Source organism: Tenrec ecaudatus, chromosome 2 (genome assembly GCF_050624435.1).
Source record: "Tenrec ecaudatus isolate mTenEca1 chromosome 2, mTenEca1.hap1, whole genome shotgun sequence".
Lineage (NCBI taxonomy): Eukaryota > Metazoa > Chordata > Mammalia > Afrosoricida > Tenrecidae > Tenrec > Tenrec ecaudatus.
In genome coordinates, this window is record NC_134531.1 from 160,656,512 (window position 1) to 160,682,104 (window position 25,593).

Below are 25,593 nucleotides of genomic sequence, written 5' to 3' on the forward strand. Positions count from 1 at the left end.
GCCTTCTCTCAAGTCAAACTAAGCGCCATCCAGTCGGTGCTGACTCACAGGGACCGTGTGTAAGACAGGGAAGACATGCCCCTGTAGATTTCCAAGACCTCACACAGTGACGGGTGGTTTTGAACTGCAGCCCACCAGGTCACCACCAGATCAAATTGACAACAGCTTGAAAGATAAGCTAGGAAGCGAATGTTAATGCCGGAGGAACAACTCAGAAAAGGAAGGTGAGGTGAGAATCCTCCCACAACTCCAAGGCTGAAATCAATGATGCTGACTTAAATGTCTAAAAACTTGAGTCGGTGGATCTGTTGTGTATGTTCTCAGCGACCCGAAGGGATGGCTTCTGTTTTGGGGTGATTGCCACCTGGCAAAACAGCCTCACCCCTCCCTGAAACCCCAGAACCAGCACTTGTGGTGCTGCCGTCACCTCCCTGTACACGTGGGGGTGCAGAGGTTACATGGCCATCCAAGTGGCTGGGACTGGATCATAACCCAGCACTCTGTCCCCCCCTGTCTGCTCTCCCGGGCTTCAAACTGGTCCCTTCCAATTCAAGCCTTTGCTGAGGCTTTGGGAGACTTATTGCAATGTAAATTCTGAAGCAATGTGTCTGGGGTGGGAATGCAAATTCTCAGAAGGGGTCAAATGGGGGTGGGGGTGGGGAACACAATTGGAAACAGGATTCTTTCCTGTGAGAAACCAACAGCATGGCCAATATGACTAATACTATATTCCCTAACTTATAACACAGGGAATCCGGAAAGCTGGTATTCCACGGTAGGAAAGCCTCCACTTTGGAAAGTTAGAGGTAATGTCCAAGTCCATCATCCTGCTTAAGGCTCATTCTCACAGTCTCCCTAACAGCCACATGCTGCCGTAAAGTGAGCGCATGGTTGATGCTATCTCTTTTGCTATCTCCTCCCAGCCCCCCTCATACCTTCCCCCGCCCCAATTCAGGTATTAGGGTTCCTCACCTGTGAGCTTAGGGACCTTACTGAAGTTACCACCCACCTTGTGGCATATGTAACTACTGAATATGCATGTCTTGTGGCTACTGATAAATAACCCAAGTTAATAAAGCGCTCTCTCTTTTCTTCTACCTCCACGTGGACCATTAAGAGGGGCCGAGGTGAGCATGCTACCATGAAATGTGTCTGACTCGTTTATTTTACTCTCTTATCTCCTATGCTCTATGACCTCACTATAATCTTTATATATTATCGCCGTACAGTTGCGCCCACAGACCCTTCGGTTGTGAGAGGCCGGTTTCCTCTATTCCAAACACCTCAGGGAACTGGCCCCAGCCCCTGCTCTAGTGGCCTAGAGTGGATTCTGACTCACGACGGCCAAGTGCAGCATGTGAGCGGTCCCTCGATGTGCCAGGACGGCGGCTGACCGCCGTGTACAGAAAGGCAATCACTGCTCGGCCGGGTCCTTCACTGGACAGGGGAGGCAACATGAAGCACAGAGAGGGAAAGGACTGCTATAGGTCACACAGTGAGAGGCTGCCAGACAGACATGGAAACTGAGTCCAGGCCTGCTACTGCCAAGTCAGGGGCTCCTGAAATGTCCACTCACTCAAGCACAGCACTGCAAAACCGGCCCTTCGTGTGAGGAGAGACACACAGACAACGCGGCGGACCACACCTTCAATAAGAGCAGCGTGGCTTTATTGCATGGAAGCAAGGGAGCATCGGGCGAGTGAGGGTCTCCACTGGAACTCATCACTGAGCAGGGCTGCTGGGTCTTTCTGGAAGCCAGGACAGGATCAGCCAACCTAGCAGAGATGAAAAGTTAGGTGGAACAAAGGCGCCATCTGCTGTGCACATGGAGACATCACAAAGACAGTAAAGGTTCCAATAACAGTTGGGGAGGGGTGGAGAGGAGGCGAGCCGAGGCTCCAGAGTCTGATTTGAATCCCATTGGGCAGTCTCAGGCACTTCTCCCACCAAATCTCTAGTCTGCTATGCTCAGGCTGGCTGGAGCCCAGTCACCTGGCTAAGCCAACTCCTGTGGGGTCCTCCGCCTGGAAGCTCCCAGGGCTGCTGGGATACGCAGAGAACTGGACGACTGGGTTTATGTGGGGGAGGTAATGCACAAAGTCCCGAGCAATCAGATTTGCCTCCAGCCAGATTCTCCAGGTGGCTCCATAACAATGTGGCTGGTGTGTGCTGCTGAGCGCATTCAGACCCAGAGCAACCCTGTAGGACACGGGGCACTAACTGCCCCCTAAGGTCTCCACAGCTGTAATGGTCAGGGGAGCAGACTGTCAGATTTTCCTCCATGGACGCAGACTGCCACCTTTTTGACTAGCAGGTGCATAACTACCTCCGCGTCACTACTGGGCCTTCATAACACTGCAGGCTTCTCTAGCGGTTGGTCCCAAAGCAAATGAGCCCCTGGGAAGCTTTTAAAATACACCCCCTGTATTGGACAGGGTTCTCTAGAGAGACAAACCTGATTGCTAGTAATTATATATAAATATATTTATAAAGATAGATATATAATTCTAGAAATAAACCATTAAATAATATACAGATAGATAATACAAGAAATTAACAGTTAAATTATAAAGCAGTGAGACACTAGCAGTCCTTCAAGTTTTGAGAGCTGCCAGGTGCCAGTTCCCTTCTGTAGAGAGAGCTGGGCTATATATATACCCAGGCAGCAAACAACAAGGCAGGTCCCCAACTGTCATCAACTGTCGGTCCCCAGCTCCAGAGACGAACATTCCAATCGTGTGGACTAAAGGGACCTCAACTTACAGCGACACAGTCCACAGACTAGGCATCCCACAGGTAGTGTACCCCTTTAAACTGAGGCACATAACAAGCAAGGCGAGGCTCACCGAGCCATTTATCCCTCTGCCCGTCAGTTAATCCTACTTGTGTTTATGGGCCAGGCTGGCACAATGAACTATAGCACCCCCCAAAGTCAGCTGCCGCCTGGGTGTCATTGTCGATGGGAGAGGCTGGCCATGCGACCCTTAGCCAGGGCTTCGTGTCTGACTCTACGCCTGCCCTGCCCTGGCTGCAGATGAAAGCATATGCCGTCTAGCACGCGCCTAAACAACCTTGAGCATGGGGAGTCGGCCGCAGGGAGCATGATGGTGGCTGTGCTTTGACCATGGTCCAGTCTGGCTGTGTTTTACTACTTGGCTAAGTCTGAGACTTCCTATCGTGACACAAAGCAGCCCTGGTGGCATGGCGGGCTGCTAGCGGCAAGGTCAGTGGTTCAGGCCCAATCGCTACTTCTCAGGAGGAAGAGGAGGCTGTCTTGGAAACCCCTGCTATGAGTGGGAACTGACTTGATGGCAGTGGGCTCTGGTCAAACAGCTAAAAATAAATTAAGACTTCGGGGGAGGAGGGATATTAAGCTACACATTGTTTACAACCACTTTTTCAGTCAAAGCACACTGCTATTCCCAGGACAAAGGTCTCTGGTTCCAAGGCCCCGGGTTACTGCTGTTTGCCCCTGGGCCCCCTTCTGGTCACAGAGCACTTTGAGCAAACACGATGTGACAGGAGGCCAGACATGGACGGAGGGCAGACACAAAGCATCGGAGAGGAGGGGCCCACACCCAACCCACTCACCCTCCTCCCAGAACCACAGGGCACGTCTAACTCCCAGGGAGGATAGTCCTTCACATTTGGAGGGACTTCACAGTCACCCACTCCTGCCCCGCCCAGTGCGGCAGGCACACAGGCCGGAGTCAGCGGCCCCATTTTACAGATGAGGAAAACCAATCTCAGGAATGTAAGGACTGTCCAAAGCCACAGGGGAGGCGGAGCTAGAATAAGAATCCCAGCATCCCGATTGCTCCCAGCAGGCTCTCCAGGGCTGTGTGCCTGGAGGGAAAGGGAAAGAGGAAGACAGATTCCTGTGAGCTCTTAATGCCACATCCCCCTGTCCAGGGACACTGGCGACACACCCTTAGGAGGAATCTGTGACCCAGCGGTCAGCTGCGGCCATTCTCAGACACAGCAGCCATCACAGACGTGGGTTCAGCCTCTCGCCCGGTCTCGGCCCCAATTCTGTGTGGGCCCCTGGTCAGGCCGCTCTCACCCAAGACTGCCTTGTTATCCATTATGGAGCGGGCACCATCAGGGCAGGGACAGCTATCACAGCAGCTGCCCCATCCACGCAATCGGGTGGGGGCATCTGGGAAAGCTTGGCTGGGAGGATTCGGAGATGATGACTGTGCGCTGGCAGGGAGTGTTGAGTAGATTGACAGTCTCAGTGCCAGAGGAAGGAGGCTGGCCTCCCTGGGCTCTGGGAGAGCTGAGGGCAGACCCTGCCTGGATTCACAGTTGTCTCTGTGCCAGAGAGGCCGAGGAAATGTCCAGGGAATGGAGAGCCCTTCCAAGTACAGAGAAGGGCAGAGTCTGGCTTCCTGGCCCCAGTCAGTACCTAGGAGCCTGAAACCCAGGACACAGGTCAGCACACTGCTGGGGGTCATACACTTTGGACCTAGCCTAGCCCTCCCGCCACACAGGGAACCCGGCGGACAGCACACGCTGCTTTGCCTACTGGCTCAGGGCCACCAGGGCTGCCTAAGCTGGTGACTGGCCGTAGGTGAAAAGCAATAGGTCACCAGTTCAAAGCAGGTGGGCACTGAGTGGAAACGATCTCTGGATACTCTCCCGTGTGACTCAAGCTCCCCACGGCTGGGGTACCCGCCTGCTGTGGGTGTGGGCAGCAAGTTCGTTCAGCAAATGTGGGGCCTCACCCACCTGCCCTCTTTGGTCCATCCTGTGGGTCAGGGGCCAGGCCCGTGCTACTGGGGACCAATGTAGGACACGGTTTTCCCTGTTTTCTTCAGGGTCTCCAGCAGAGTGTCCACGCTGTGCTCCGAGTCCACGCAGACCTTCTTGTTGGGCAGGTCGATATCAACCTGAACTCCTGCGCGAGGGGAGGGGAGAAGCAGAGACCAGCCCAGTTAGAGGAACAGAGTCCAGCTCCAAACCCATTGGACAGCCACCCTTCCCCCATCCTCTAGCAAACACTCTCTGGACCAGGCACTGCAGGGATCACCGGCCTCCACTGCATTCTTCTCTCAGGGTGTCCTTAGAACCTCTCCAAACCCAGACGCCACCCTGAGCTTGCTGGCCACACCAAGCCAGGTGGGCCCTGGGCTGTGGGGAGAGGTCAAACGCTTACAGACATCCTTCCTGAGAGTAGTTAGTCACCAGACTATATGGAAGGCCTCACTCCCTGCTACTAGGGACAATGAACCATTCCTCCTTGAGGCCTGTGACCAAGCGTTCTCACCCTACCAATAATGATCTCTATCAACTGAGTCAGGGAACAGCCCAAACTGATGGTGACATCCAAAGTTAAGTTATACGCCCATCTTATCAAATGTATACCCCCAATTCCTCCTCTTACTGTTGCATGTATGTCCCTAGACCACCCCTTCTCATTACTGTATTACCTATGGTACAACCCCACCCTGTGTCGTATGTCCTCACCTGTGATTAGGGGACTTACATGTCCCTAGAGAAGATAAAAAGCCTGGGCTAGCATTAAGGAAACACTCTCCCCCTCCACATGGACCATCAAGTGGAGCTGAGGTGAGCATGCAACCATGAATCGTTGACTGACTCCATTTATTTCAATACTTCTATCGCTCATGCTCTCTATGACTTTACTATGATCTTTACTTATTATTGCTGTACAATTGCGCCTACCGGACCTGTAATGATGTGTTAGGGGCTGGCTTCCCCTGACACTGGGCCACAGTGAACCAGGGCTGTTCTCGCAAGCGCTTTTTTATCCTGCTGTAAAAGTAATAAAGACACACTATATATACAACAATTCCTAACCAAACAAGCTCACTGCCATGGAGCTGATGCTGACTCACAGCCACCCGGTAGGGCAGAGCAGAACTGCCCCTGGGAGTTTCAGAGGCAACTGCTGACAGGGAGACATCCTATCCCCCGGGGGCCTTTGTGAACAGCATCCAGTCCACGCAATGTTTCTCCCACCTAGAAGACAGATAATCAAACTTCCCCCCAACGGCAGCAGATGATGTCTCAGGGTCTGGCAAAGTAGCCCCGGCGAGCTACTATTGTAGCACACAAGCTACTTCCTTCTCCCTCCACGGACCGACAGTGTGGACATAACACAGCACTGAAGTAATCTCCTGTTGAAGGACAACTGCTGTCTACCACAATGTTAGTCCATGGCTTTGAAGTGTTTCTGTGCCACTGAGTCACAGAATGGGCTGTGAGAACAGTCAGACACAGTTTCCAAGTGAATAGCATAACACACACCCAAAACAAACAAACAAACAAACCCAAACACCAAACAAACAAACAACTCAGACCCAAACGCACTGCCATTGAATTAATTCTGATTTACAGCAAGCCTACAGGGCAGATCAGAGCAGAACTGCCCCTTTGGGTTTCCGAGTCTCTAGAGTAGAAATCCTCTTCTTTCTCTGTGGGAGATAGAAGGATTTCTCCCAAGCTGTCTCCCCCAAATATATGCCAGACAGCTGCTTGGGAATGACTATACTTGGAGGTCATCAGAAGTTGGTCAGGGGTTATCCTCCCTGAGAGCTATCAACTATCCAGGGTAAGCAGTCACCACTGTTTATCCCACAACCAATAGGGCCCACTCCCTTCTGATAAGGATAGTAGTTGTCTGTTTCCTTGTAGGAGACGCCTGAGAGGTCAAACCCGCCCAAGGATGATCAAGGTTAGGTGGCCATCTTGAATCTAGGGTCCGCCCATCTTGTCACAAGTATAACCCCAATCCCTCCCCTTCCTATTGCATGTATGTCCCTAGACCACCCCTTCTGATTACTGTATTACCTATAGCACAGCCCCTTCCTGTAATGTATGTCCTCACTGTAATTAGGGGGCTATGATCTTTACTTATTATCGCTGTACAATTGTGCCTACCGGACCTGTAATGATGTGCTAGGGGCTGGCTTCCCCTGACAGTGGATGAAGGAGATCGTGACCAGCCACCATGGTCTTTCCACCTCTGCTGTGTATTAGTCTGGACAGGCTCAGGCCCAACACTGCCCATGTAAAACCCTAACCAACTCAGCCAACCCTTCTGCCTCTTCTCCGGCTGCTGAAGGAAGGCCACTATTGCCGCCGGCTGAGTCCAATGCCTAGTGATCCTGCTCAGGGCTTCCGAGGACGTTTCCTTACGGCAATCGTTAAGGCCTCCTCATCCTCCTTCAGAGCAGCTGGTTAGATTGAACTGCCGACCCTGTGGTTAGCAGCCCCATCCCTGCCCACAGCGCCACACTGACAAATCAGGAGAATCGTGCCCAAGCTCCAAGGCAGATTTCAAAGCATGAGCAAGCAAGCCTTAAGCACATATAACAGGGTTTAGTCATAGCTCTGAATATGTGCAGCAGTGGACAGAGCTAGGGGAAGGAGTCCCGGGTCACTTTCGCAGCTCTTTGGTTCAAAGGTGTCTCCTCTTCTTTGGAACAAACTTCTGGGTGGCACCATCGAGCTGGAAGGCACTCTGGAATCATCTGCTGGACGATTTTCAAATTGGGTTCCCTGAAGACCAGGCTTGGGGCAAATGTCCTGGAGCTGTCAGAGTGATAGCAGACCCAACCCGGCTTTGTCCGCAGGGCTTCTCTGTAGGCTCCGTCTGAGGCCCCCACCGTAGAGAAGGCCACCCGCAAGCCACAGCTGGGGAAGCGGAAGCCTCGAGGAGAAGTGTCCACAGCCACAGGGCAGATCAGCAGACAGGTGCTTTCCCGTCTCACGTCCTTCCAGTTAATATCCCAGCTGGTGGAACGAGAAGCTGGCCACTGACTCACTGACTTACCGACTGACTCGCTCACTTCCCCTTGGGCGCCCAAGGGTCACTCCTATTCCACAGCTGGGAAAGACAGCCCTGGGGAATGCTGTGGGTGCTACCGAGCCCTTGTCCACTCAGGGCCTTGGCAGATGGAGCACTGCTGTCTAGGTTTCAGAGAGAAACCTGACAACCCTCGCACCCCCAGAACTCTGCTTCCATCTCCAGCGTGACCTCGCTGAGCCCAGGGCCAGCCCCCAGTCCTCTTGGGGCCTCAGTTTCTCCTGCTGTGAAAGGAGAGGGATTAGTAAATATGTCCAAAAGAACTACTTTACAAGTCTTGCACACAATTGATGCAAAATATCTTTCTTCTCTAAAAATGTACAAGGGGGTACATAAAAAAAGAACACCAGATTTTTTCTGAACTATGTATTTAAATTTTTTAAAGCATATTTAAATTGTATTTGATAGTATAAATATTAATTCTGATCATAGATCTATTTTCTTTTCCCTTCTTTGTATTTAAAAATTTTTTAAAACAACCTTATCAACTTCAAAGTACTCTCCATTACATTTACTACATTTGTCAAATCTGCAATTCTATTCTTGGAAACATTTTTCCAACTCATCAATTTGGAAGGCTGACAGCACCTCTGTCGGTTTCTCCTTCACCTCTTCTATGTCATCAAATCAATGTCCTTTGCATTCGCAGGAACAAAAAGAAGCCGCACAGAGTAAGGTCAGGTGCGTGAGGCAAGATAGGCATGCTGGTTTTTGCCAGGAAGTGGCACACTGAGATGGCTGTGTGAGCACGTGGATTGTTGTGGGGGCAAAACCAGTCCCCCGCCTGCCACAAATCAGGCCTCTTTTGTTACACACTGCTACGCAATCTTCAGAAGCTCCAAATAGAAAACCTGATTAACAGTCCGACCTGGTGGAAAGAGCTCCAAATGCACTGAGTCGATATTTTCGTTGTTCAGGAATTTGACAAACATTCAGAATGAGGTTTGTCATCAATTGACAGTTCACCTTTTTTTGAAATGAGAAAAGCACTCATACACTTGAGTATTTCCCATAGTGCTGTCCTTGTAAGCTGTGTTCAACATCACAACAGTTTCTGCAGCATTTTCCCCAAGCAGGAAACAAAATTCCACAGCCGTAGGTTGTTTGCTTCAATCCTCCAAAACGAGGTTCGAGTGAAACTGCTTTTATAAAAAATTGTGACCGGGGAGGACGTTTTGAGGGACACCACTGGGTGCACTAAGTCAGAGCAAATTGTTGCTTGATGCTCGGTAGCAGGAAAAATGTGTACTTTGAGAGCTCCTCCCAGTGGAGCTTTTTCCGGTGTTTGGGGGATACCCCTCCTATTTTGCTGTTGTGGAGAATATACCACCAACCCTACTGTCCTACATGGGGATTCGGTGGCACTGGTGGCTGCTTCAAGTTGTGTGGCCATCCTCGAATACTTTCTCTGAGTTGTCCCTTCTTGTTAACACACTTAGAGACCCCTAAGGTTCCTCCCTAATCTTTTCAGTTGCTGTTGTCAGTTTCAAAGGGTCTTTTTAAATTTTTAATACTGCCATTTAGAAAGCCATCATGGAAAATGACAAATGTTATGCTCAAATGTGCCATCTAAGGAAAACGACACATTAGAGACAGCCTGCAGAGTAACTCGCATGGCCAGGGCTCGGAAGCTTGACTGGTTGGCCCCATGTGATCCCAGGCAAGTTGCTTACCGTCTCTGACCTTCAGTTCCTGTCTGTATAAAACAGACGTAGTCCAAAACCTCCCTGGAGGGTCCTGTAGAAGGACCCTGAAAATGCCCGGCTACTGGGTGGATCGAGATGGCCCTGAGTCGCCCTTCAGGTCTGGAAGGGAGCTCACTCCATGTCTCAAGTTCCAGGAAAATAATTGACAGGCTTACAAGGGAGACAGTAACGCCAGGAAGCTACCCCCACTTTATAATAATAATCAGCCATCTAAGCTCAAAAGAGTAGCATCTATCCCTGAGCCAAGTTCAGAAAAGTAAGGAAGGAGGGAGGAATGGAAACCGTAAACAGAGGGAGGAGGGAGGAAGTGGGATAAGGGATGTTACAATATATCAATGAAATGAAATAAAATGTGACCTGGAGAACAATAGGCTCAGTAGAGTTAGTTAATTACAAAAAGACAAATACTGTAAGAGACTACAAAAACACAAAGACTTGTATCCCACAGGGAACAGACTCTGGAGGTTCCTAGGGGAGGGAAGGCCAGTCTGGGAAGCTGAAGCATAGGACAGGGAGGATGGAGGTCCTTAAGAGGGAGAAGAGAAGACAGAGGGGAGGGGGTGGGATAGAATACAGGTGAGTGGGGGTGGAGCTGGGGGGGTGGCAGTGTGCTTGGTGAATGTTTTGAACTGGTAGATGCAGAGTTGATGGTGTGGGATCTAATAACCCCCTTCCCCATGCACAATAAAAATAGTAATTCAAAAACCAAAAAGAGCCAAGAAATGAAATGAAAGTGTACGGACTGTGGAGTAGAAAACTGATGGGCTCTGTGTACCTTCAAGATTCACAGGAAAACGCTTAGGGGAAAAAAAAGGTTGTGGTGGGGATTAAATGATGTGACCCCCAAAAGAGTGCTTGGCTAAGTGCCCAATACTTATTGTATTGCGGTGAAGTCTGTTCAACAGAACACGTGCCACAGACACGATGTGTAAGTGCACAATTCAGTGACATTGATGATATTTATTATGCCTGGTACTACCAGATTACACTACAGCCTCTCCGGCCCCCAGCCTGCAGGCATCTGAGGCTTACACCAGCCTGCCCCCAGGTGAGAGCTGCTCACTGACCTCCCAGTTTGTTGAGGACTCGACTGACCGCGTTAGAGCAGCCCTCACAGGTCATGTCCACGGAGAACACGTGCTTCTGAAACAGACAAAAAGGGGGATTATGAGCCACGCCCTGACATGTGACCCCCACAGCCCACCAGCAGCCAACCCAGCCAGGGGCCAAGTGTTGGGGTGAGGCAGAGAGACTGGGCAATATCTGGCGAGGGTCCATCTCTTAGATTATAAAACCAGGTCACTAAAGGTATGAGTCCTAGTGGCACAAAAGGCTAACTGCTTAGCTGTTAACCAGAGGCTGCTATTGGTTCAAATCCACCCGGAGCTTCATGGAAGAAAGAGCCACTCTGTCTAATTCCATTAGGATTACCACCAAGGAACCCCTGCCACACTCCGAGTAGAAATGTACTTGATGGCACTAGTAACAAGAAGGACTCGATAGCTCACAATGATTGTGTTAAATGAGATGGTCCCTATAACCCTTCAGTACAAGGCATGGTATACACGGCGTAGAATGGCCTGGAAAACTTAGTGCAGTTCCTGCACCTTTATCAAACCAGGGATTCCCAGAAGACTGGCACTTTGTTCCCGTCACTGCTGTATCCCCAATAGCAGGAACAACGTCGGGCATGCAGTAGATGCCTAATACATTTTCTTCAGTCAATAGATGATTGACACAGCTGGTTGAGGATCTCTGAGTGCTTCTTACTGTACTCTCTGACAAGTCTACTCTTACCAACCAGTCATTTATTGGGGTATCAGAGAGCCCCCCCATGTGTTAGTATCGATTGACTAGAGAAACAAATTCAGAGACATTCATGTGTGTAAAAAAGAGCTTTATATAAAGAGAAAATGTATATTGAGAAAACATCCCAGTCCAGGCAAGATCAAGTCTATAAATCCAATATTAGCCCATTTATGTCTGATACCAATCTATAAATTCCTCTTCAGACTCATGCAGCACATGCAATGATGCTGAATGCAGGAAGGTCACAGGCTGGTGGGTGAAACGTCTTGTGGATCCAGTGGCGGTGAAAGCATCTCAATGCTGGCAGGGGTCTGACCTGGCTCCTCCAGCTCCAGGGCTCTAGCATAGGTCCATGTGTCTTTTCAGCAGAAGACGAAGCAGAGAGTATGTGTGTATCTGGCTTCCAGTGAGTTATTTATCTCCATGGCGCCTCCAAATGTGGTCATCAGCTGTGGCCGGATCGACAAGCTAGTCTCCACCCCTTCACAAGTTGACAACAGATATGTAACTACCACACTCCAATTTCAGGTGCCAGCTCGTCATTCACTACATATGTGACCATATCTAAGTTATTTAACTTCATTTACTCAGTTTCCGTATCTGCAAAATGGAAAGATGAGTCCTTTATCCAAGTGGGTGAATGAGATGAGCATTTTACTCTTTGGTAGTGTGATACATTTTTGATGCCCAGATGGCATCAGTAAGAAGATATGGGTATAGTTTATGGGCCTGTCAATCAGATATGGGCCTGTCAATCAGGTCGCAGCCTGACAACCTGGTGTGACCTCTGGAGGTCAGCCTCTCTCTCTGCCTTCACCTTCCTGCTTGCCGGCCACCCTGAGAGCTGCCGAAGCCCTGCCAGGCTTCAGGCTTTCTATGGACTTTGTGCACACACACACACACACACACACACACACACACCTGGCCTGTGATCGTCCTGTATTCTGCATGTGGTACATGGGTCTAAGGATGGGCTTAGGAGCTAGTGTCAAACTTATGGACTGGAGTTGGACAGGGTTGAGAGGTTTTCCTGATATAAAGCTCTCTCCTACACCTACATGAGTGTCTCTGGATTTGTTTCTCTAGCCAACCCAACCTAATACAAGTAGTCCCATGCTACAATGTATCACGGCTGATCTGCGTGATCAAAAGAAGACAGAGCAGTCATCCAGGGTGCACCAGTTGGTCTCTATTGACAGCGAGCAGCAGAGAAAGTGGAAGAGTCAGAAACAGGAGGAACTAGATTGCACGACTATTCCCTCTGGGAGGCGCTGCTCGCTCTGCCAGGAGACCAGAGGACTCGGAGTGCCCAGCTACCATGCCTGAACTGCTTGGTCAAAGAGTCTGTAGAAAATCTTGACCCAGTGGTGAAAACACCAACCAGAATTTCACATTCCCATGAACTCCAGACTTTCGCTGAAGAGGCTAGCCCGACTCCAGATATGATCACTCTGAGATAACCTTGAAAGCTAAAACCAAAAATACCCCGAGGTCTTCTTAAAACCAGATAAGTTGCCTTCACGAGCCAAGAATGGCTGCCTGGAACATTACACTCTTTAAAGAACTATCTACTTACATATGGGATACTCATCCAGTGATCTAGAACAGAGACAGGAAAGAGCCCACCTGCCACCTCACTTTATAGGAAGCAGGCCACCTGGCCACAGCGACTCGCGAGATCAGACAGGAAGGAAGCGCGGGCGCAGGGAGTTGATGTGACTGGGAGGAGGACAATTCAAGGATGAAGATGGACACACAGTTGAAAAGTGAAATCGGTGCCACTGGACTGCCTCTGGACACGCAGCTGAAGTGCTCTATGTTCTGCTGTGTACATTCTCGACTGCGACCCGATCAAGAAGTGAGGTAAGGGGACTTCTGAGGCTAGCTGGTAAGAGATGCTGCGATGTCTGCATTGCTCTCTGTCCTGGATCCTTCACTCAAGGAAGACTGGTGTCAGTCCTCAGGACCCTCTAGGGACCTTGTTGTGAGGCAGATCCATAGGAGCTGAGGTCTCCTGCCCAGAGCCCTGGTCCAGTCCGGTGTGGGAGGAAACCTTCTTGGAAGCAGATTCTCAGGCCCCAGACAGCCTTCAGATGGTGGCACCACTGCCACTGACCGCTCACACAAAGGGCCTGCAGCCAGAAATGTCCAGGCCGGCCACTGCTAGGCTCCTTGAAGAGCCAGCCCAAGAGCATTCCTATTGCTTGTTTGAAGCCAACAAGTTTTGTGGTGCCATGTGGATCAGACGTCACAGGGCACAGAGTTTAGATGAGATTAGAGCCAGTACTGTGTTTGAATGGGAACAAACTGGCCACTGGATTATTATGATGAGTTTGTTCAATTCCCATAAAAAAAAAAAAACACCAACGGCTACATTTTAATTGGGCATGTCAAAAGATTTCATTGACCTCAGAGGGAATACTGGACGTAGCAATCTATCTTGCTGGATGGCTTCAAGCAAAATCCCAGGTCAACGTCCATCATCTGAGGAGCCCCTGGGACGCCACTTCTCCCAGCTCTTGACAACTTTGATTCTTTGGATGGTGGAAGTAGGGCGATGGGGAGGGGATCCTGGGACTCCAAAATTTTACCCCAGTGAGGGGTGGGAGGTAGAGAAGAAAAACTATATACCTGAGAAAGACTGTCCTCAAAGGCTTCTCAAATGCTTCCCAAGTCCCCACACACCTTTGTGTCTGGATTGTCACTCTGTTACACAGAGTAAACTGAGGCCAAGCACAAGCAGCCTGGCGTTTCAGTGTAGGGATGTTCAATTTTCCCTGATCAGGAGGTCACTTCTTTTATGCAGGCCAAATCCGGAACATTTGCTTTATAATGGCCAGTTCTCTTTGTCTCCAAGATAAACACCTGCAAGTCCTTCAAAGAGTTTGATGACTATTCCAAAAGGGTAACAGCACCTCTGGAGAGGATTTGTCATGGGTATTCTAAACTCGGGTCTTTTACATGCTATCTTTAGATGACCAGTAATCACCATCATGAGGGAGCTGGTCGGAAATACTGACTCTCAGGTGCCCCTCGAGAGTATCAAAATCAGAACCCTCATTCCAACAAGGCATCCAGGCGATCCCTACCCGTATGGGCGTGAGCTGTTGCTCTAGAGCAGATGGGAACCTGCAGTGTGGAGTCAGAGAGCGACCCTTTCACAGGGGTCACCCGATTCAAACAGTAGCAAAATTCGTTATGAAGTAGCAACGAAAATAATGTTATGGTTGGGGGTCACCACCACATGAGGAACTGTATTCAAGGGTCGTGGCATTAGGAAGGTTGAGAACCACTGCTTCAAACCTTTCAAAGTGAAGACCAATTTCCATACTGTTAAAGGGCACTTATGAGGTTGGCTATTAGGAAGCCAGCAGCTTACAGTAGTTGTAACAGAGACTGCACGGTTCATGCAGCCTTAAGTACTTAGCATCTGGCCCTGACGAGGAATTTTGCTAATCCTGCCTTGGAGTTTCTAGCCAACACGTAAGGTCCATTCATAGTTTGCACCTGGATGCTGAGTCAAAGCTTTCGGGGCATGGCAGATCCTTTAAACTATTGAATACCTACCATTATGGATTGGATTATGTCCCTTCAAAAGAAGCTGGGAGCCCTAGCCCTACACAGATAAAAATGATGGTGCCTGGCAATCAGAAAAAATACTGTAGGGGGCCTTAAAGGCTTGTCTTAAAACAAGCAGCCATCTAAGTAAGGTATGAGCTAAGTCTACAAGGGTAGAATACCGTCAGCCCATGTGACCCAAGAATTATAAATAATTAAAGTCAAGAGTGGAGGAAGGAACAGCACTGGACCTTAAATTCTGAGCACCTAGTTTGCTATGGGTGACAGTGATGCCCCAAATCCATCTGTTGAGTCAGTAAGCCTCCTCTGAATCCCCTCTGATCATCGACGGGGGACCGGAGTAGCCTTGCTCTCAGACAGTGCATGGGCAAGAGGACTAACGCAGACAGCGTCAGGTTACAATGTAATGCCTTATCATCTGTTCTTCTTCTGGCCCATTCTGAATTTGTTCTAGTTTTTTAATTGTTTTCTGCTTTCTTTTCAATTGAGGTTTTACTTTGTTATTGTTGTTGGGTTTTTAAAATTGTTTCTTTTGTTCTGCTTTTGGTTTTTGTCTGTTTTTCTTTGTATGAAATCCACGATTGCTAAATTTATACAGGCAGTAAGCAGATTCAGAGTTCCTTGGGGGTCACGGCAGGAGCGGGAAGCTAACACTAAGTACAAGAAAATGTTTTAAAATTGATTGTGGTGATGAGCCCACAACTGTTTTTAATATGCTTAAACTATTGAATTCTATGACATGTATATTATAAGTCAATAAAGCCCTTAACATTTTTTTAAAGGTGTGGTTGGTAACTAGAGGTCTTCTTCTGCTGTGTTAATGAGGTCCTGCAGAGGTAGCAGTTGTCGTCCTGTGGATTTGGACTCTTGGAGACCTTCCTGTTGCAGAGTTTTCCAGGCCGACCATGAGTCCTCCAAGGTGTCTGAGCCTGAGTCTAGCCATGGCTGTGTGTTATCCTAAACAAAGGCAAGAAGTGCACGCGCGCGCGCGCACACACAGACACACACACACACACACACACACACGGGGAAAAATTGTTGGAAGATACCAGAGACCAGGAGAAAGGCCCAAAGAAGGAACCAATATGATCAAGACCCTGATTTGGATGTTTGGCCTCAAGAAGTGTGAAAAAATAGATTCTGTGCTTAAAAGCCCCTACTTTGTCGTACACTTTATCACTGCAGCACACAAGCAAAGTCACGTGCACAGCATCTAAGTTAGTTTCCATGCAGCATCTGGACAGGAAGCTATTTGTCCCGTTCTCTACAGAAGGAAGCCCAGGCTCTCCGGGTTAACCCAGCTGCCCGCGTCCTGTGGCCCAATCAGTGCAGAGCTCCAGCTGGCTGTGGAACTGAACCCCACCACCCCCAAGTCCTGACACTTCTTCGCAGGGGCTCTCAGAGGGCAAACAGCTCGTTTAAGGGGCAGAGAACAGACACTCTTTGTTGCTCCTGGACCAAAAGTCAATAGATAGCTCAGGGTTGCTACTGCTGATTACAGGGGGTGGGTACGTCTCCTTTCATCTTTAATAGATGCCAGGAGGTGGCTTCTGGGTGGCAAAGTCAGGCAGTGTCCCCTTCCCCTACCGCTGAATTACAAAAAATATAGCTGCAGGTGGTGGACGATCTGTGTCAGGGGCAGAGTACCCTTTCTTCACAGGAGGGCCTCAAGACCAGATCCACCACTGAATATGTGACTTTGAGCAGTTTCAGTCCCCTCAGGCCCTCAGTTTCATCCTGGAAAAGGCCAGGAAGCTGTCTAATTCTTTAACAGAATCTCAGATGTGGACGGGCCAATATGGATTAGGGACACTCTGTCAAGCCTCTCCCAGAGAGGAATTCTTTCCTCAAATACCCAAGACAGTCATCAGTCCTTGACTAGGTTGGGGATTGGTTGGTCATATGAAGATGAATGTGCTCACCATGTGTCACTGTCAGAAACACTTTACATACATGATCTTTCTTAATCCTCACAATTATTGAGCCCAGAAATACAGCCAAGCACCTACAGATACCTGACCTTTAATAAAGGACCAAAACACATTTAGTGGGGAAGGGACAACTACTTCCATACTGGGTGCAGGAAAAACTAGATTGCCACCTGCAAAAAATGAAACAGGACCCACGCTTCACACTAAATATAAACTCTAGGAGCACAGGGATTATCAGTGAAAAAATAGGGACAAACATACTGGAAAACACCCACACTACAGAAGACAAAACAAAGAACTAAGACCTTCTAAAACTACATTTATGCACAAAAAAACTTCATCAGGAGAGTATAAAGGAACACAGAGATTGGGGGGAAAACATGTGACAATGACACAAAAGATTAAATTAAAAATTCTATAGAAAATTACAACACCATAAGAAGAAAAATATAAATGACTCAATCAAAAGTGGGCCCAACACATGAATAGACATCACAGCCAACAATCATATGAAGAAATGCTTACATTCTTTAGCCATAAGAGAAATACAAATTAAAACAATGATCTACGACCTGTGCTAAGCCAGGTTGTCAGAGAAACAAATCCAGTGAAGCTCATCTATGTATAAGAAAGAGCTTTACACCAAGGGGTAAGTATAGAACAAGAAGCCATCGTAGTCTAGGCCACCTCAAGTCTGTAAGCCCAACGCGAGTCTGTAAGTCCAACTTTAGACTCATGCAGCTGCGTGTCAGTGTTGCAGCATGGTGAACCAAGAAACAGAAAGATCACACCGATCATTGGATCCAAAGTTGGTGGGGACATCACATGGTGCGGATAGCTCTCAGAGATGGGGGCTCACATGGGGCCACCCCCAGAAGCAGACAGAATCTCAATGAAGTCCCAGTGAGGAGGAAAGTGATTTGGCACAAAGTGATCATCTCTATTCATCTTGCTCTAATAGAAAAAACTTATGACATTGTGGTAGTTACATAACCTGGTGTCAACTTGAGACTATTATGAGTGTAGGGGTGGAGTTTAGCCTGTCGATCAGGTCGATGCTTGAGGACCTCATTTAGAGGCACAATGGAGATTAATAGCTCACAGGAGGCCAGATACACTCCCTATGAGACATTCCTGTTAACAAGTCACATGGAGCTACACTGAAAGAGCCAGAGCCATGGAGCTGGAGGAGTCATGAGGAGACCCACACCAGCGCTGAGATGCTTCCACCACCACTGGATCCACAAGATTTTCCACCCAGTGGCCTGTGATCTTCCTGCATTTGGCGTCAATCCATGGTCGAGTGAGTGAAAAGAGCAATTTATGGACTAGTAATGACCAATGCGCTAATAGCGGACTTATGGACTTGATCTGGCCTGGTTGGGATGTTTTCTTAACGTACAATTGCTCTATGATATGACATTCTTTCTTACACACATACGAGTGTCTAAGAATTTGTTTCTCTAGTCAACACAGACTAACACAGATATCAAGGGGTCATCAGGCTGAGACTTGATTGAAAGGTTTGACTCCATACCCAGGAGTAGCTGGCTGCCATAACCCCTACCTACCACACCACAACACACTAACACTCAGAATAACATGAAAGAAAATCTCGTGCTGGAGGTGATGAAGAGAGATTGGAGCGCTCACACATTGCTGGTGGGATGGCAGAACTGTACGGCCACTATGGAAAACAGCGTGGTGCTTCCATAAACAAATGCAAATTCAAATACCTATTTCCCTACTGGGTATGAACCCTAAAGAAAAAAGAACAAGGTGAGAACAGAGGTATGCATACCAATGTATACTGCAGCAATTCCTATAACAGCAAAAAGATGGAAACAACAAAATTTTTTTTTAATGATCTGTAGCGGAATGGATAAACAAACTGGTCCATACACACAATGGATTATTATGCATGCTTGAAAGACAATGAGTCTCTCAAACACCTCAAAACATGGGTAAAATTGGAAGACATGATCAGTAAAGTTGGTCAATCTCATAAATATAAATATTCTAGGGCACCATTATTATGAAGAAAAAGGGAAATGGCTTTCACAGCCAAGGAAAAGACTTTGAAGACTATGAATCGGCCTGGGCCGTGTTAAGTGGGAAAGAAAAGGACAAAGGACAACATGGGGAGTTGTTCACAGTGCCATCACTGTTTTGACAAGACAGGCCCTGCAGGGCCATATGCCCTTCTCTGAATATGATGTACTACATAAATTAAAAAGCACATAAAACTTAAATGAAAGAATCACACTTCAAAATCCCTCCAACTTCCTTCCCCATCAGACCTAAACACTTGGCAGAGTTATGAAAGAAGGAAACACAGTCAAAATTGACTTAAGTTATTGCGACACACAGGCCAGTTTCTGAACAAAAAGGTTGGCATCATTACTAACCTTTTACATATGAAGGGCTGGAATTCTGAGGTTAGATGACTGGTTTGGTGAGGGGCAGGATCTGAACTGTTACCCCAGGGTTGGGGGGCTTCGAAAAGTTCATAGAAAAAAATTCCATTCTTTTTCATTCAATTTTAACATTGTCTCAGGGGAGAAAAAAGACCCCAAATTTCAAATATAACCTATGGAGACACTGATTAAGTCTTCCACAGGGCAAAGACGAAGCACTCTCATCCAGATAAAGGAACCACCAGCATGAGGCCAAGATGGTGTCAAGGATTCACAGTCACCTGGCCGCTTACTGGGACGCAGAGTACAAGGTGACGGTCACAAAAGCAGGATCAGTTAATCACGGTTGCAAGTGGGACTGTGCACACACTATTCTAAATTGGGGGCCTGCTGGAGTGTTGAGGGTTACATACTGAGCTGTTAACCACGAGGCCAGCAGTTTGAAACCACTCCTCGCTCCAAAGGGGAAAGATGAGGCTTTCCACCCCTGTAAACATTTATAATCTTGGAAATCCACAGGCACAATTTTATTCCATGTTGTAGGGTTACTACAAGTGGGAATCAATTATATGGCAGTGAGTTTTTCCCTTTTTTCTAGGTAGACAAGCCTACAAGACTAGTTTGGGGCCCTCTGACCAATGTAGTCAGGACATGACTCAATCATGTGGACCCTCCTACTCCAAATTCCATCAGGGCAGACTCAGGCCAGTCCCGGAGGGAAGACTGCCCCTCCCTGGACTACCTTGGGGTGTGGTAGTTATCTCTTTCAAACATACTCTGCCTGAAGGCAAGGCTGTTCCTATTGTTGGTTAACTGCCAGAAAGAATTTAATGGAGGCTGAATCGATGTGGGAGGTCACAACGGATTTAGGGCTTTCTCTATAAACCACATGGTTGCTATCGCCATCTAGTTGCTTCCTGTTCATAGTGACTCAGTGACCATACATACAGCAGACAGTAACATCACCAGGTCCTGCATCATCCTCACAATTGTCTTTATACTGAAGCCCAATCTGGCTCATTGAGGGCTCTGGAAATGACATAATCTGGTGTCAATTTGAGAGGATTACAAGTGAAGGGGTAGAGTCCGGCCTGTCAATCAAGATATAACCAATGAGGCCTCTGTTTGGGCATGGCCTTCTCCTGAGATGTCTGAGAACCCTTGTATTTTCTTCCTTGGAGGTGGGAGATATTTCTCTCTTTGCTGACTCCCTGGGAGACATCCCTGAGAAGCCACATGGACCTACCCTGGTGCAGCCCTGGAAATTGGAGAAGCCACGTGAAGACCTCTGACAGTGCTGAGATGTTTACAATGCCTTTGGATCCAAAGACTTTCTACCCACTGGCCAGTGATCATCCTGCATTTGGTGTCATTGCATGTGTTTCATGAGTCTGGGGAGGACTTTATGGATTGGTATCGGACATCTGGAATAATATCAGGACTTATGAGCTTAGATTGGACTGGACTGGGTTGGGATGCTTTCTTTTCTTTCTTTTTTTTTTTTTTAAATCTTTTTATTGGGGCTCATAAGGCTCTTATCACAATCTGTACATACATCAATTGAGCAAAGCACCCTTATACATTCGTTGCACTCGTCATTCTCATAATTCACCTTCCACTTGGGTTCCTAGAATCAGCTCGGTTTCCCTTTTTTCCCCCCACCCCCCTCCCTCCCCGATCCCACCCCTGTCCCTTGATAGTTTATAAATAATTATTATATCTTATCTTACACTTCCCGGCGTCTCCCCTCACCCGCCTCCCCCTTGCCAATCTCCCAGAGAGGAAGTTACACATAGATCTCCGAGATCGGTTCTCCCTTTCTACATGCCCTTCCCTCCTGGTGTCGCCACTCCCACCGCTGGTGTTGAGGGGTTCGTCTGTCCTAGATTCCCTGTGCCTCCAGATCTCCACTGCACCGCTGTACATCCTCTGGTATAACCAGGTCCGCAAGGCAAGGTAGAATTGGGGTCATGATGATTGGGAGGGGAGGAAGCGTTCAGGAACTAGAGGAAGGTTTTGAGTTTCATTGTTGCTACACTGAACCCTGAGTGGCCCATCTCCTCCTCACTACCCCTCTGGAAGGGGTGTCCAGCTGTCTACAGGTGGGCATTGGGTCCCCATCATGCACTCCCCCTCTTTCACGGTGATGTGATTCTCACCACCACCCCATCTTTGTTGTTGGAGACCTGGTCTCCTCTGTCCTTCATGGTCACCTATGTTGGTGTGCTGCTTCTGTGTGGGCTCGGTTGCTTCTGGGCTAGATGGCCGCTTGTTTGCTTTCAAGCCTTTAAGTCCCCAGACGCTATATCTCTCAGTAGCCGGGCACCATCAGCCTTCTTCACCACACTTGCTTATGCACACTTTCGTCTTCAGCAATTATGTGAGGAAGGTGATCACACAATGATTGTTTTTGTTCCTTTGTATCTGCTACATGGTCCATTCAACACCTTGTATTCGCTTAGGCCGTGTGCTTCTTCTCTGTGGGCTTTGTTGCTTCTGAGCTAGATGGCCGCTTATTTGCCTTCAAGCCTTTAAGACCCCAGACGCTATATCTTTTTTTGATAGCCGGGCACCATCAGCTTTCTTCACCACATTTGCTTACACACACGGCTGTCTTCAGTGATCATGTCGGGAAGATGGGTATCCTGCAATGGCTGTTTAGCAGGGCGAGGTGCTATTGTATTGGGGGAGGGATGCTTTCTTAACGGGCAATTACCCTTTATATAAAACTCTTTTATGCACATAGGTGTGCTTATGAATTTGTTTCTTTAGTTTACCTGGCCTAACACAAGAGCCTTCCTCTCTTTCAATGACCTTCCATTTTACCAAGCAAGATGTCCTTCTCTAGGGATTGGTCTCTCCTGACAACATGTCCAAAGAACATGAGATGATGTCTCGCCATGCTTACATCTAAAGAGCATTCGGGCTGTACTTCTGCCACAACAAATCAGTTTGTCCTTTTGGCAGTCTCTGACCCACACCTTTTTCCATTTTAACCCATTTGGTATCCCCTCATTCGATTTGCACAACTGTCTCTTGATCTATGTACAGGTTCCACATGAGCACAATTAAGTGTTCTGGATTTTCTATTCTTCTCAGGACTACTCATTGTTTGTTATGATCCACAGTTGAATGCCGCTGAATAGTCAATAAAGCTAAAGTAAACACCTTTCTGGTGTTCTCTGCTTTCAGCCAAGATCTGACATCAAGGGTGATATCCCTTGTTTCAACTCTTCTGAATCTAGCCTGCACTTTTGGGAGCTCCGTGTCAATGTACAGCTGCAACCAGTGTTGGATGATCGTCAGCAAAATTTTACTTGCATGTGGTATCAATGGTACTGTTCTATAATTTGAGAAATCTGTTGGGTCACTTTTCTGTGGAATGGGTACAAGTAGGGATCTCTTCCAGTAGGTTGGCCAGATAGGTGTCTTCCTCGTTTCCTGGCACAGATGAGTGTGTGCACCCAGTGTGTCATTAGCTTGTTGAAACGTTTCAAATGGTATTCCTTCAATTCCTGAAAGCTTATTTTTGACTAATGCTTTCAGTGCAGCTTGGACTTCTCCCTCCGATACCATTTGTTCTTGCTCACATACTAGTCTTTACATATTCTGGCTTATATGTATTCTTTCCATCTTTGGAGGCTTCCCTGTATCATTCAATATTATGCCACAGAATCTTTTATTGTTGCAACTTGAGGTTTGAATGTCTCCTGTAAATCGCAGCTTTCTACACCTGATGTTGTTTTAGGGGCCATGGAGTTGGTTCTGGCTCATAGCGACTCTATGTGCCACAGAACACTGGCCAGTCCAGCTCCTTCCTCTCAATTGTTTGTCCTCAAGTGTGGGCTCATCGTTAGAGGCATTCTATCAAACCATCATATCAAGGGCCTTCCTCTTTTTCACTGCCCCTCTTCTTTACCAAGCATGACGTCATTTTCCAGGGACTGGTCTCTCCTGACAACATGTCTAAAGGATGTGAGACGGCATCTTGCCATCCTTGTCTCTGAAGAGTATTCTGGCTATACTTCTACCAAGGGAGATTTGTTTGTTCTTTTGGCAGTCCATGGCGTTTTCAATAGTCTTCGCCAGCACCAGAAACCGAGTGCTCGGAATTTAAGCTCTAATACACCATGAACATTTTGAAGCCACCTCAGGTAATCTCCATACCTTGAACTACTCGGTCCTTGTTCACATGGTGCTGAAATCTTCCTGGCATTGTTCTACTCTGTTTGTCTTAGGTCTAGGTAGGTCCATAGTGTGTGACTATCCTCCAGGAAACCTACCAGTCCTATAGTTCCCACTTGACAGAGGAAGAAGCCAAGGCAAGGAGGGGCACTCAGATAGCAAGTAAAGGCAGATTTCCCCCTTCCCCCAAGGTTCCTGGGATTCCAAAACCTGTGCTCCCAAGTCTGTCTCAGAAATCTCTCAGGAGACACATTCTTCCCCTTCCCGTTGTGACCGTAGACCCTGACTCAATACCCTCTTTTCTTCTTTGGCTGTTCATCTTGAAATGAGGTGTCAGGTGCCCTCTCCTCTCCAATCATCTGCTTCTGTTTGTCAGAACCCCAGAAGCAAAGAGAGAACTGCCCTTCCCCTCACTGTACCCCCACAGGTAAGCCTGTGACTTCCTGCTGAGCCACAGGTGGATTTGCTGAGCTGGCAGGGGCAGATTTTATCCTGTGCTTTGTCCATACTCTGTGTTGTCTGAGGATTTGTCTCAAGGAACTTGGCAAGACCCAAGGGAAGTGACATTGGAGATGTTTGTGGCTCTTCCCAGGGGGGGATTCTGGCTCACCTGTCAGTTCCCCAAAGACAGGCTGCTTAGACACAAGGCATCTGTGGATACCACTAACATCCACTTGTAGCAGTCATGAACCAGGCAGCCTGGGGGAAATGCTACTAAACTGCGCCCCACCCCAACCAGGATCTCTGGGGTGATTGGGATCAGAGCTTCCTCCTAAGCAGATGTGCCTGCTAGTCCAGGCACTCCACTGGAGGCAGGTTGCAAGAGGCTGCTGCCTGGAGAAGGGGCTTCAACCTGGCGCCACTCCCAAGACAACCTCTTAAAAAAAGTTCCTGCGCGTTAGGGTTTTTATCTACAAAAGGACTTAAATCCTCATCTACACAAACAACAAAAAAACGAAGCCAAGCCTGAGTGAGCCGCAGGAATGGCTTAGATCTGCTCATTGCTCTCCAAACTCCACTACCTGGCAGCGCTGGGCGGGTCCCTGAGTCTGCGGGGCTCCGGGGCTGAGGTTCAGAAAGGGACCGGTTGGAATCAAGGTCTCGTTCCGTCCCCTCCAGCGCGGACCTGGGCGGCTGTTAGCGCAGAGTGGGAAGGGGGAGCAGTTTGGCAACCTTTATGTTCAGAGCCGCCCCCGTCCTTCTTTCAGGCCAGATCCCCGGGCAGGAGTATCCAGATGGAAAGCAGAGAGCTGCGGGTCCCCGGCCTACCCCGCCATCAACTTCCTGTGTACTCCTGGGGAACCAATTTGCGCCCTGAGCCTCAGTTACCCCTTCATGCAATTAAGGGTTGGGGTTGTGATCGCCGGAGGCCCCACAGCTCCCACGTTCAGAAGGCCGGCTCCTAGGGTAAAACTCCTTTCGCGTAGGATCTTTCGGGTGGGGGGCGGGGGGAGGGCCCAGGAGGGGTGGTCCAGGAGGGGTGGTCCAGGAACTAGGGGACGAGTGAGAATCGGGACAATAGCAGCGCAGGCCACGTCCCGAGCCCCTTAAGAGCAACGCCGTGGCTGCGGCGACGGCGGGAGGCGCGCGTTTGCGCAGGGCGCCGGCGGCTCGGCCACTTACCGGCATGACCGACGGTGGTGACGGCGGCGATCCTCCGGCGGCCGGTGGCGGGTAGGGGATCGGTCTACCAGTGCGCGCGCGTCGGGAAGAGGAACCCGGCCCCGCCCCCAGGCCCGCCCCTCGTGGGCGGGCACCCGCTAGGACCCGCCCCCGTTCTCTGCCGGGCCCGGGGCGGGCCTCTGGGCGCGGGCCGCCCCTGGACAGCCCCTTCCTGGCGGGCGGGTCCCGGACATCCGACACCCGGGCACTGCAGGTTAAAGCGGGTCGGGGACGCCGGGCTCCTCCCCTTCTGCTCCCGGCCATGTTTGGAGCTACGCCCACTGTCAGGGGAGCGCTGGCGGCGTAGTGGGTTACGCGTTGGGCTGCAAAGCAAAAGGTCAGCAGTTCGGAACTACCGGCGCCTCCGTTTCAGAAACCCACGCGGCCAGTTCTATCTACGCAGCGATCGCTGTGCGGCTCGGTTCGGTTGCTAGGTGCCATGTCCTGCTTTAGCGGGGGAACCCCAGGGA

At 49.0% G+C, this 25,593-nt stretch overlaps 1 protein-coding gene across 1 annotated transcript; it reads right to left on the reverse strand.

Moving 5' to 3' along the window:
- Nucleotides 1-1,646: 1,646 nt before the first annotated feature.
- On the reverse strand, nt 1,647-25,402 carry ATOX1 (antioxidant 1 copper chaperone). The gene is made up of 4 exons (XM_075541850.1): nt 25,085-25,402; nt 10,608-10,683; nt 4,732-4,900; nt 1,647-1,775 (listed from the first exon to the last, which is right to left on the reverse strand). Exons 1-3 carry the CDS (start codon nt 25,385-25,387, stop codon nt 4,776-4,778), a joined length of 504 nt encoding a protein of 167 aa, XP_075397965.1. The 5' UTR covers nt 25,388-25,402; the 3' UTR covers nt 1,647-1,775; nt 4,732-4,775.
- Nucleotides 25,403-25,593: the final 191 nt, after the last annotated feature.

What these genes read in the sequence shown, in the direction of transcription:
- ATOX1 (XM_075541850.1), bottom strand. Translation starts at nt 25,387, where the DNA reads ATGGCCGGGAGCAGAAGGGGAGGAGCCCGGCGTCCCCGACCCGCTTTA. An exon ending in CACCACCGTCGGTCATGCCG is followed by an intron (nt 10,684 to 25,084) that starts GTAAGTGGCCGA and finishes TGTCTGTTTCAG; the next exon opens with AAGCACGTGTTCTCCGTGGA. An exon ending in AGTCCTCAACAAACTGGGAG is followed by an intron (nt 4,901 to 10,607) that starts GTCAGTGAGCAG and finishes CCCCTCGCGCAG; the next exon opens with GAGTTCAGGTTGATATCGAC.